Source organism: Nannospalax galili, unplaced genomic scaffold (assembly GCF_000622305.1).
Source record: "Nannospalax galili isolate Female #2095 unplaced genomic scaffold, S.galili_v1.0 scaffold1144, whole genome shotgun sequence".
NCBI lineage: Eukaryota > Metazoa > Chordata > Mammalia > Rodentia > Spalacidae > Nannospalax > Nannospalax galili.
In genome coordinates this window covers 595,931-608,575 of record NW_008351634.1, presented here as the reverse complement: position 1 = coordinate 608,575, position 12,645 = coordinate 595,931, and the positions used below count along the sequence as shown (strand labels likewise).

At 43.4% G+C, this 12,645-nt stretch overlaps 1 protein-coding gene across 4 annotated transcripts in view; it reads right to left on the bottom strand.

Moving 5' to 3' along the window:
* The window catches only part of Camk1d (calcium/calmodulin dependent protein kinase ID), a 506,581-nt gene that overhangs the window by 17,708 nt on the left and 476,228 nt on the right, over window positions 1-12,645 (bottom strand). For all 4 annotated transcript variants that reach the window (XM_008848529.2, XM_017802046.2, XM_008848530.3 and 1 more), the window contains 2 exons: window positions 6,612-6,724; window positions 4,746-4,824 (listed from right to left, as the gene is read on the bottom strand). In XM_008848529.2, coding sequence (XP_008846751.1) covers window positions 4,746-4,824; window positions 6,612-6,724 — 192 coding nt within the window. The remainder of the gene's footprint in view (window positions 1-4,745; window positions 4,825-6,611; window positions 6,725-12,645) is intronic.

Below are 12,645 nucleotides of genomic sequence, written 5' to 3'. Positions count from 1 at the left end.
ATGTCTTTAACAACTGTATACATCCCCCACTTTTTTTTTAAAAGGGTTAAAAAAAAAAAAAAACACATTAAGTAACTGCCTTAAGTAAAATTAAACCTTTATAACACCGAAGAAACCACTCCCAGTATAATAGTTTTGGTAATATGAATATATTAAATGATCATACTTCAAATGCAACTTTTCAACTTAGAATATTTTCACATTGGTCTGTCTAAAAACAAAACCAGAAAGTCTTCTCTGCTTTCAGCTTCCACTGTGACTGTAAGGTTTGCTGACCCTCTGTACCCGCTCTTCTATGCAACACGCTCTAGCGCCACCCGTGACTGACCAAGTGGAAGCAGCTCTAAGAGCTGGGTTGGCAAAAACCTTCTTCACTTGACGCAATGTGCTGTCACTAAATCCAGACACACAGCACTGGACCACAGGATGAGCACCTCGGCTAGGCGGAGTCTGCCTCTTACACAGCAAGGAGTATTCTTTTCCAGGAGACCCAATGTTTTCTGTTTTACTAAGTGAGAACATGAATCATCCCCAACATATTCTGATAAAGACAGCCTCAGGAAAACCAATATTGTAGACTGTCATTTAAATTAAATAGAAGAAAATATATCTGTATTTTCCGGAGTAGTTATTTATGACTTGTGTTCCTTAAAGGAGTCCTTAACACCTGCTAAAACATTTTGGGAGGCTCATTTTACTGGCCAATGAATAATTCAGTTAGTAAGAGAGGCTAGCAAAGAATTATATAAATTTCTTAATCAGCTACAGCCATGCTGAATTGGAACTGGCAAACTCTGATTGGTAAGTTGTTAGTTGTGATCCGTGTGTCACTGAGATGAACGGATTCCATTCTATTAACTTTATATAGATACAGTCTAGAAGACACTGTTCTGCCGTGGTCACAAGTCACAAAAAAGTGGTGCAAAATCAGTTACTTTATAAATACTGATAATTTGCAGCATTAAGGAACAGGACATTAAAAAAAATAAATTTCCCCATAGGACACCTATGACTAGGAGCTCTTCCTAAGAGAAGCCAAAGTTTTAATTATTCAGTTTCACGACTATTGTACTGGATTACTTACTCTAAGAAAGAAAGGGTGGTCTACAGAGGTTCCCCACAAAGCATCAGCACTGATTTAGCATAATCCTTATCATTCACAGATGTGGCAAACAGGACTAGTTTTAAAGGAATACTAGAAGGAATTTTTTAAGGCTCCTCTGTGGCTCCTCCATCCCGCCAGTGCTAAAGTTTTTCCAGTCCCCAAGTGTCTCTCACAGGCCGACCCTCTGCCGTACCTTCCTACGCCACATCCAACCCTCTCTTCACTCCTAACTTCTACCCTGCAACCAGACAGGGCTTTCTAGAATTAAATCTGCTCCATCTAGTGGAACAGGCTTAGAAGCACATCCATGTCAAAGGCTAAGGGAGGAAGATCACAAGTTCAAGGCCTAGAGCAGGCTTGGAATCACATCTATTCCAAAAGTAAAGATAGGAGGACCACAAGTTCAAGGCCAGCCTGGGGGAACTTAGCAAGGTCCTGTTTCAAAACAAAACAAAACAAAACAAAACAAAAAATGCTGGGGATATAGTTCAGTGGTAGGTTATGAGCGAGGCTCTAGGTTCAATCCTCAGTACCAGAAAATAGCAACAGCAGCAACAAAAACTAAATGAGTACATAAATAAACCCTTCCTAAAACCTATCAGGGTTCCACTGCCCAAATTCCTTAGGGCACTAATAAAATAATAACATTTCACATATATCTCAAATGTATTAGGTGCCGGGTGGATCTCTTCTTTGTTACATGCATTGTCTAATTTAAGCCCTTGAAAATCCTTCTATAATATATTATCATCTATGATCTGGACTCCACAGAGGATGCCCAAAGGGTAGGAATTTGCACACCCAGGTAATAAGAGATAAAGGTAGGCCAGACCACTTGCCCTGGTTTCTAGTCTCAACTCCTGCCTATCTTCTTTCACTCTACAGTACCAAAGAATACCAAGTGCTATGCCCTGTGAACAGACAGGCAGTGCTTAACCTGTTCTGGGCCCAGGATGTTCACCACGCTTGGAGCGCTCCTGCTTCTGGTGGACTGGGTGGCAGCCTTCTCCTGGTCAAAGACTTGGCTTGGGCACCACATCCAGCTAGGCCCACTGTACTCTCCTGCAGTCCCAACAAAGCATCTTTGGTTTGGGTTTTCTAAAAGGAGAGGCCAGGTTTTCCTGCCATAGAAGGGGATGCTCCATCCTCTCTGCCCTCCCCCAACCCCCCCCCCCCCGTGAGGATCCAGAGGCTGGGATGAGGGTCATGCGTTTTCTTCAGTGGTGCAGCTATGGTAAAAATTACTCATCCACACTTATGCAAGCAACCATTAACTAAAGTCATTAGGATACACACCCACACACACACCACACACACACACACCACACACACACGCACCACACACACACACACCACACACACACACACACACACAGAAGTATAAAGGGAACTAGTTGGGAAGAGGAAGAAGGTTAGTGGGAGCAGGAAGAGGACAAAAGAGGGGTGACTATGATCAAGATACACATGTGAACAAGCCATAACGTAATAAAACCCATTATATAGACTTAATATATGCTAATAAAAAGAAAAAAGGGCTGACAAGATGGTTCAGAGGTTAAGAGAGCATACTGCTCTTGCAGATGACTAGAGTTCAATTCCCAGTAACCACATTAGGTGCTAACAACCGCCTGTAACTCCAGCTCCAGGGGATCCATGCCCTCTTCTGGTCACCACAGATACATGCCCATACCTACACACAGACCCACACACATATACAAAATTAAAAATAGTAAATCTCTAAAAATACCTTTAGAAACAAAAAGAAAAACAGAGGCCAGACTTTAACCTGCTTTCTTCCCACTTCCTACAGAGTGCAGTTAGCTTACTGAACAAGCACGAGGAGGTAAGTTACGTCCCTTCTTCTCAAGGTCCTTTTCCTCCTCCCTAAAACAATCTAAACAGTCTGACAGCTTTAAAGGTCTATTGTATACGAAGCAAGAAAACCTTTACTTTGTTGTCATACTATCCTTGGACCTTCTTTCCAAAGTGACTTATTAAGCAATCTCACAATGACACAATTCAGCTTTTCAGGATAGCCTTTCCTTCCCCTGCCTTTGCTGTCACCTTCCTTCCTCCACTTTCTCCCTCCTTATACACTACAGAGCATTCACCATGGAGTCGGGCAGTTCTGGCTAGAGCCCTGGCTGCCGCTGAATGGCTGTGAAGACTGGACTCTGTTACTACTTCCTTATCTCTGAAGAGGGAACCTATGTCACAAGGTTATTGTAGAGAAAAAGAGAGTGAGCACTTTAAAGCAGTCAGCAAAGTTCCTGAAACACAACAGACATTCAACAAACTGCAGAGCAGCAGCGACAAATTCAAGTGTGTGAACTGGGTTATGACACTGCTCCTGCGTGGGTTCCCTGTGGAAGGTTCACAGCCTGGAGGAATGCTATATCCTATAGAAGATGCCAGGATAAACACCAAATGGTTTCCTACATGCTCCTTAGGGGAGCTTTAGCCTGAATTCAAGATGTGTGTGTGTGTGTGTGTGTGTGTGTGTGTGTGTGCATGCGCACGTGCGCACGTACTGGGGCTCAAACCCAGGGTTTTGCACACGCTAGGCAAGTACCCCCTGCCCGTATTTTCATTATTCTTGTTGCTATAGTTCACATGTTAATATGCCCAAAGTCCCAAATGTCAAAGGTTTAGTCTCGAACTTCGCACTATTAGGAGGTGGTAGAAACCTTTAAGAGGTGCGGACTAAGGAGAACTTTAGGTCTTCAGGAGCATGGCCTTGAAGATGACTATAGAACACTGATCTCTCTTCCCTACTTCCTGGCTACTATAAGGTAGGTTTCTTGCTCTACCATGTATTCCCCGTGGCTTGTCACAGGCCCCAGCATGACAGCCCTAGCTGATAGCTCTAAAACTGGGAACAAAAGAAAAATTCCTTTTTCAAGTGATCATCTCAGGCATTTTGTTATAACAACAGAATCTGACCAACCAACTCTATTCTTGCTACTTGTCTTGAAATGGATCACGGAGCTATAATGAACTAAACATTTGTTCTATCCAGATATTGTATTAATTCCTTTGGATGCACTAGATTCCACTATTTATTATGTCAACTCGGTAAACAATTTATTGCAGGCAACTCAGTAGGAATTATTATCACTTAATGATGAAAAAGATTGAGCCTTAGAAAAGGCAGCATAAACTCAAGGTCACAGCTAGTTGTCAGTGAAGCTGAGTTCTCACTTCGTGACATGAACACAACACTGGTAATGTGTAGAATGCCATAAAGCATCAATGAATCTCTCTAGAGCTGGAGAAACACTAATTGGAAAAAAGTACCTGAAAGGGAAAAAGTATAAACAATTACTAGCTAATAAACCAAAGAAATAAACTCCAATCTTAATGCCTCACTGGGCGCTTGCCTTCTGTAAAAATGTTCCTCAGAGATGTTCTATGAACTACATAGCTATCGCTATCTTTGCATAGTTAACTCCTGAGTATATTCAGAAGCATCCCAAGGGCACAAGAACAGCAGCACAGAAACCCTGGCCTGGGAGAAGAGGAAAACTCTTCCAGGAAGATACTCAAAGAACATCTGTGTGGGTTTCATGAATGTGAGGAGCCAGTGGAAAGCCTGCTCTGGGGTGTGTGGGATGACACGGCCCTCACAACGGTGTCTTACCAGGGGTGCCGAGCTGCCTGCTCACAGGTGTATCTTTTATTTGGGTCTTTCTCCATCAGATTTCGAATGAAGTCCTTTGCTGTTTAAAAAGAAAGCACAAGAGATAGAAGAGCTGTGATGACAGGATGTATCTGTGTATTTAAGAATACCATTTGAACCATTAAAAACGTGAGATCAACTTTTTGCCTTCCCTACAAAAAAAGACACCAGTATTGGGCAAAAGCAGAGCCCTGGCTGGGACTCCAAGAGTGACCTAGAAAATTAAGAGACAGCAAAGCCAGGCTGGGACCCTGACTCCCAACTCTATGCTCTTTTTTTTTTGTTGTTAGTTGCTGATGATGTGCTTGATCCAGAGAGAAGAGGATATAATCTTTGTAACCACATGCCTCTCTTTAGTCTTCCGCTGCCATTTCTAAGGCTGCTTTGAATGTGTGATAGACAACGATGGTTCTAGTAAACCCACTAAGGAACTGCAAAGGTCATCAAGTCCTGGGCCTGGTATGGAGGAGACCTACCCCTAGGGAAGGGCATTCACATCTCACTTGACTTGTTACCATCTAATAAAAAATGAGGCAGAGGAGCACCAATATGCTTTCTAGGGAAGTGGAGAGGGCTTGGTAGCCATAGACAGGGCAAAGTCCAGAGCAGGTACTGAGAATGTGAGGGACAGGGTCACAGAACCTGAAGATGGAACCTGTTGCACTGCAAGGCATGGCACTCACTGCCCACAGGTCAGAGCTTCTAGAGGGAGGCTCCATCTTCCAAACTCAGCTCTATCTTCTGAACTCAGAAGTCCAACATTCCCCATAGCATTTGCCACTGTAATTTGTAGAATGATATTCTGGGCCCAGGATGTGAAAGACTGAGGAACCAGGCAAGGACATTCCAATTGGGAGGAAGTAACATACATAACAAAAATGATCTGTGTGGAAACCTGGAAAGAGGTTGCACATCATCTCACTTCATCCTTCTACTCCTCTCCTTTGCTGAGGCCCAGGGAGGCTGTACTGCTTCACCTGGCTCTTTATCCCTCAGGGAGGAGACTGGCTTCCCTAGAAATATTTCACTGTGGCTTCATAGCTCAAAAGTGGGCTCTAGAGTACAAGCGGGGGTTTGAAATCTCAGCTCTGCTACGTACTAACTGCATGAATTGAGTCATTATTCCCCCTCCCAGGGCCTTAGTTTCCTCTTCTGTCAGATGTAGATAATACCAATACCCATCTGCTGGGTCATCTTGAGGACTGAGTGAGTTAGCACATGTACAGGGTTTCTAGCACTCAGCTTATAGTTGGTGATCATCAAATGCCAGCTAAAAACATTTGACTCCCAGAATACCCACACCAAGAGAGGGTGAGTTTCCATCCCTCAGCTGGGTCTAATTATATGTTGTAAGCCTGTCCTGAAAGTCACATCCAAGTGTGTAGCTCATAAAGCTTCCTTGGGAGACATCATAGACCAAACAATTCCTCTGTTGAAGTCCTATCTCCCAAGATAAGGGCATTAGAGATGGACCTTTGGGAAGTGATTAGGTCATGTAGGTTGATGTCTCATGAAAGAGATGAGTTTTCTCAAGTAATAGGCCCTAGAGGGCCCCACCTCCCCCTTCCACCAGGTAAGAACACACCAAGAAGACCCATGAACTAGGAAGTGGGCCCTCATCAGACACCCAATGCATTGGTGCCTTGATCTGGGACTCATAGCTTTCAGAAATGCAAAATAAATGTTTGATTGTGTATTTTGTTACCACAGTTCCAGTGGATGAAGACAGGAGCCTCAGAACCATCCTGAAACCCTAGGATCCTTGGACCTATCAGGGTTACATAGTCTGGGTGTAAATATCACAGAGGCCACCCATGGGAGACTCACCAGAATCAGAGATGTCATCCCAGTAGGGGGAATCAAACTCATATTCTGCTTTGAGGATCTGTTCAAAGAGCTTTGAGTCATTTTCATCATAAAAAGGAGGGTAGCCGCAGAGTCTGGAAGACAAAAGGGAGCGGTTTCTGAGTGTGTGCACAGCCACATTAATGGAACCCACACTGCTTGCACTGGAAGTACAATCTCAGCAAGGAACCACATACTCTAATCACATAGGTGCCACAGAAGTGGGATTTTAATTTAAGTAAGCAGGAAAAAGGGTTAACTCCCATCACAAAAGAGGCAAATACTCTTTTCAATTTTTATTTATTAGTGTATGTGTGTGTGTGTAGGTGGGTGTGGGTGTGTATGTGTATGTGTGTAGGTGGGTGTGGGTGTAGGTGGGTGTGGGTGTGCATGTGTATGTGTGTAGGTGGGTGTGGGTATGTATGCATATGTGTGTAGGTGGCTGTGGGTGTGTATGTGTGTGTGTAGGTGGCTGTGGGTGTGTATGTGTGTGTGTGTGTAGGTGGCTGTGGGTGTGTATGTGTATGTGTGTACGTGACACAGTACGCATATAGTTGTCAGAGGACAACTTTTCGGAGTCACTTTTCTCCTTTCACCTTTACGTGTGGTTCCAAAAATTGAACTCAGGTCACCAGACTTGAACAGCAAATACTTTTACCCACAGAACCATCTTTTCAGTCGCCCCATCCCTCCAAATAATGCTTCACACACAGTATTAATTACAATCCCATGCAGTCTAGGAAAAACAAGACAACCTTCCATGCACAGAGACATTTCTGGGCCCCTTCAGGATCATTTCATTTAGGAAGTTATAACAGGAAGAAAAGAAAGTTTTACAACCTGGGTACCTGTTTTGTCCATTACATGCAACAAATACCCACATGAGGTGGCACAGGTCACAACACTGCAGAACCACAATACCCCAGCTACCGTTCCACTGTCCATGTCAAAGATGACTTCTAAAAGGTCTGATTGGGGTGGTGGGACAAGTTACTTATGGATCTGGACAGATGAAGAGTCATCCAACAAATACAATAGGAGTATAAATTTTAATTAAATATAACCACTATAATTCATCCCATAAGATTGTGGATTCTGGGGCTAGGTGTGTATCTCAGTGGTAAAGCACATAGTTAGCAATTTAAAAAGTAACACAAAATAAAATAAAAATATATTAAAATTTAAAAAGCCATGGTTTCTACTCTGTATTCTAATATTTTTAAAAAATATTTTTGGGGCCTAGAGAGATGGCTCAGCAGTTAAGAACACTGGTTGTTCTTGCAGAAGACCCGGATTTGAATCCCAGCACCCACATGGCAGCTAACAACTGTCCGTAACTCCAGTCCCAGGGGATCCGACAGCCTCTTCTAACGTCTGCAGGCATTGCACGACATGGGTGCACTTACCTGCATGCAGGCGATACATGCATACACATAAAAATTATTTATTATTTTTATTTTCTGTGTATGAGTGTATTGCCCACATGTATGTGAGTGTACCTGTGTCATGCAATGCCGCGGAGGTCAGAAGAGGGCTTCGGATTCCCCTGGAACTGGAGTTAAGGATGGTTTATAGCCACCATGTGGGTGCTGGGAATTGAACCTAGGTCCTCTGCAAGAGCAGTCAGTGCTCTTAACTGCTGAGCCATCTCTCCAGCCCCTCTAATGCTACTTTTACTAACAGTGAGTCACTGATGCATTATGGGGATCAAAATTTCCTCATCTGGGAAGCTACTCATACGAACTTACAGCAATGGTAACAGCATGCACAAGACCCATACAAGCTCAAGCCAGACAAAAACCTAGCATATAAGTGGGTAAATGGGTAAGAAGCCCTAGCCTTAGCAGAGGAACTATTGGTAACTGATTACTGGCAGAGGGAGAGATGGTTTCCTTTAAGGGAGTGATGCTAGATAAGTTGACCAGGTTCCCGTGGATGGACTCAACTGAAGGACATTTGAGAACACAAACATGGCTCAATAGGCCTTAACATAAATGACAGAGCATATGGATTGGTGGGAGGGCTATAAGAGGGGTGCAGATAGGTGATGGGGGGGTCAACGTTCCAGCAGGCAGCAACTAATTGGACTTAGTGGGTTTCAAAATAAAGGGAAAGAACATGACTGTTGGAGGGAAACATTGTTGGGGGTTATCTAGTGGGGAGTGGGAGGACAGAGTTGGAAATGGATATGAACAAGACATTATATGAAGTATTAAACTGTCAATGAATAAATAAAAGATATTCTTTTTTAAAAAGAAAACAATTCCTCATCTGAAAATGCAGACAGCCAGACTAGAAAATTCTTAATTCTATTTTGGGTTTTAAGGTACATGACTGTGGCTCCTCTCTTCCAGTTTGTTCAACTGGCTATAACACTTAGGAAAAGACTACAACTTGCCTGGGGCCCATGTGGGGCTTGGGGAGGGAGACCACACAGTCTGAAAGAAGTGGGATGGAGGTTGTAAGTGACCCCAGCAGTGCTTGGTTCTGAAGGCAGAAGACCAAATGCAAAGTTCTATGGTGCAGAACTTCCTTTTGGGGCTAGAGAGTGGCAGTTACAGTGGAGGCCTGACCCCAAACTGAGGCATGGCCTCAAGCCGAGCCCTGAATAGTTTGGTGTTGTTCAAAATACAGCCACAGCCTGAAGATTAGTTTAGTAAGAACAAATGAACAGGCATCCACTGACTGCAGGTCTGTGAGGGATTAGGCTGTCTGCACCTAATAAATGTAATAAAGTTTAAAACAGTCGTGGTCCACCATTCTTCACAAGTTCTGCCACCAGGGGTACAGCACGGCTAGCTGTAGAGAGAAACGGGTGACAAGAGTTGTCAAGCCCAGACACATTCTGTGGGCTGAGATTCCGAATCATCTAAATTCGAGTATGGTTTAGGGGCTGAGTGCTTGGAAAATTTCATTATTCAAGATCTGCTGCTGTGGGCAAAATGAATGGCAGCCAGTGTTTCCCAAACCACCAGCTCATACTTCACTACCCAAGGAAACCCTGGGGCCCAGAGAGATGGGTATGTAAATTTTCCCCATAATAAGGATTTGGGCTAAATGAAATGTGCACGTTAGGAAAAGCTGACGGAACAAAATGTTAGTTTGTCTTGGAAAAAACCCTACATGTTAGATATGTAAGTCTTTTGTTTATTAACAACTGAGCATGTTTTCCTTTACGGTTTGGCTTTCTTTTCAAGAAAAAAATGTTTTGAAAATTCAAGAAAGATTTCCTCGTCTTGTGCTCATTTTCTTAATGTATATTCCAATTTCTTTTTGTCTTTTCTTTTTTTTTCCTTTTTGTATAGAAAGCTGTGTTCATGCAGATGGACTGAGGACAGAGGAGAAAGAAATGAATCTTCCTTGGGGTCTGAATAAAGGTTAAGAAACAGGGGTGCTGGGGAGATAGTTCGGTGAGAAAAGCACTTGCTACACAAGTGGGAGGATCTAAGTTTGAATCCCCAGAACTCTCAGAAAAGCCGAACATAGCAGCATTTGTGCCGATAATTCCAGTGCTCTTATGGGGCAACTGCACGAGGAACTGGACTGCTCATTGTCACTTCCCCATGGGGCAAGTATCCCAGATGTCTTCCATCAGCCATTTTGGAGCCATTCTGCCCTGCCCTGGAGGCCGAACTGCGTAGATAGATGAATAAAGATGGATGGCATTATTGACCTCAGTAGATTCCAACTGATAAAGACTACAACAGAGATGCTAACGGAGGGAGGGAATCAAAGACAGGTTATCTACTGCCCTGGGCCTCTAATCTGGCTCCTGGTTGATGTTACTTCTGGAAGACAGGCCCCTACTCCTCTCCTGGGAGCAGATTCCATAGGGTTCTCTCTCTTATTCTGGTAAATCATGTCTCCCTTCCCTCATCCCCTTTGGTCTAGGGGTATTTATAGCTCTGTGGCTGCAAAGTCCAGGGTCACGGTGCTGTCTCTTGTGGTCTCTTGACATCACTACTGAATATAGAGTCCTTGTACCATCTTCATTTTAAAGCAAATAAACTAGCAGTATTCAAAGTCAGGACCCCAGCCCAATCCTTCTGACTCAAAGTCTATGTTCTTCACTGTTGGGCTTAATCACTAAAGAGGAAAAGACTTGAGGCTTGAACCTCTCACTTCAGCCTTGACTTGGAAGTCTGTGTAGGTCATTTGGTCTATACTCACCCAACCCCTTCATCTGGAATAACAACACTGGGGTAGACCCTTACCTCTCCAGCTTCATCTTATTCACTCTGGAGTGTGTTCACCAAGATGCTTCAAGCTGGTTTCCGACATACATGTTATTTCTTGTTTCTGGACCAATGTAAAGTTGTGAACTTTTTCTGGATTGCCTTTTGCTTGGCTCTGCTACATCCTTGAAAACTAGCTCAGGTGTAAAAGGAGAACTGACCTCTGTTTGGTGCTTCATAACATGGCCCCACAACTATAGACAGGGGTCCATGGTGCCACATTCTATACTGGGCACAACTCTGGCCTATCTACAAGCTCCTACAGCAGGACCTATCCTTTGCCACTGGACTGTCAGTGTCTGGACCAGGACCTGCCCAGAGTTCATGCAAGATAAATACTTGATAATATGGCCGTATTCTGGCTGGGCTAAGAAGCAAAGATAACAACCCAAGAAGAGAGCTCACCACTTCCCCATATCCGAGGACCCAGGGAAATCTTAAAGTGCCCACCCAACCCGATACTTCTTGCACACTCCCTCTACAGGAGATGGTAGAAACTATTCAGACATTCCTAAAGAACTCAGTTGGAAAGCCTGCTTCTGAGGGTGAATGGTCTGTCTTTGTGGAAAGAATATGGTATGGTTTGGGTTCCCCAAATGGTCTCCTAGATATGTACTTGATCCATGAGGAAGATAAAGTTTCCCAGGAAGAATATTAACATGAATGGGTTAAAAATCAATAATGAGTGGCTAGCGGTGGCTGATCTGGCAGTGTATAGTTTTTCTTGGAAACTGAAATGTTACAACAGCATAGAGATCCTGTCAAGAGGCCTATGAGCTTAGTTAGTTCTTAGTTTATGTTCTTTGGCTATTTTGCCTTTGGTCGTGGATCTAGATCCTTGTAAAAGATGATGTCTGCTGAAAAGGTGTCCAAAAAACAATCACGGGATATTTTTGGTCCCTTTATCTCCACATGCCTCATGCACAATGAATTATGAACTTAAGGGTCTGTTGTTCCACAGAGGTTTTAAGACCAGAGATGGACACTGAAAGGATGGGAAGAAATGGGGGTCAGAAATGGTGGTGGATCAAATGCTAGCCATGTCTGACAGCAGGGAGTGACTTGAAAGTTTTAGTTTTAACTGTATTTTGCATAAGAACACTTGATATAAGATCAATCCTCTTAATATTAAAAAATAATAAAATATTGCTGACTGTTATGGTTTGTGTATAATAATGTCTCCCTTTTTGGGTTTGAATATGAAATGTCCCCAACAGGCTCATGTTTGAACAGTTGGTCCCCAACTGCTGGTGTTGTTTTGGAACACCTAGGAACATCAGTTTCACTGAAGAAATGGGACCCCTGGGAGTGGGCCCTGAGGTTTTATAATCTGGCCCCACTTCCTCTGTGTTGTCTGCTTCTTGACTGCAGAGGTAATGTGACCAGCTATTTCATACTCCTGTTACCAATGCCTTCCCTACTAAGACAGACTGCTTGATAAATAGAAGGGATTCAAACTGTAAGCCAAAATAAACCTTTCTTCACTTAAATTGATTCTTGTCAGCTATTTGGTCACAGCAACAAAAGTAATTAATTAACAGCTTGGTCCTAAGCTGTGGTTCTATTGAGAGGTAACTGGATCATGAGTATGCTAACCTCATCAGTGGGCTATCCGTTGAGGGGTTAGCAGTTGAATGGGCTAATTGGAGGTAGTTGTAGGAAATAGGTCACTGGAGGCCTTTGAAGAATATATGGTGTCCTGGCCTCGTCCTTTAACTTTCTGCTTCCTGTCTGCCATAAGGCCTGCCACTTTGTTCTACTATGTTTCCTGTCATGGCATT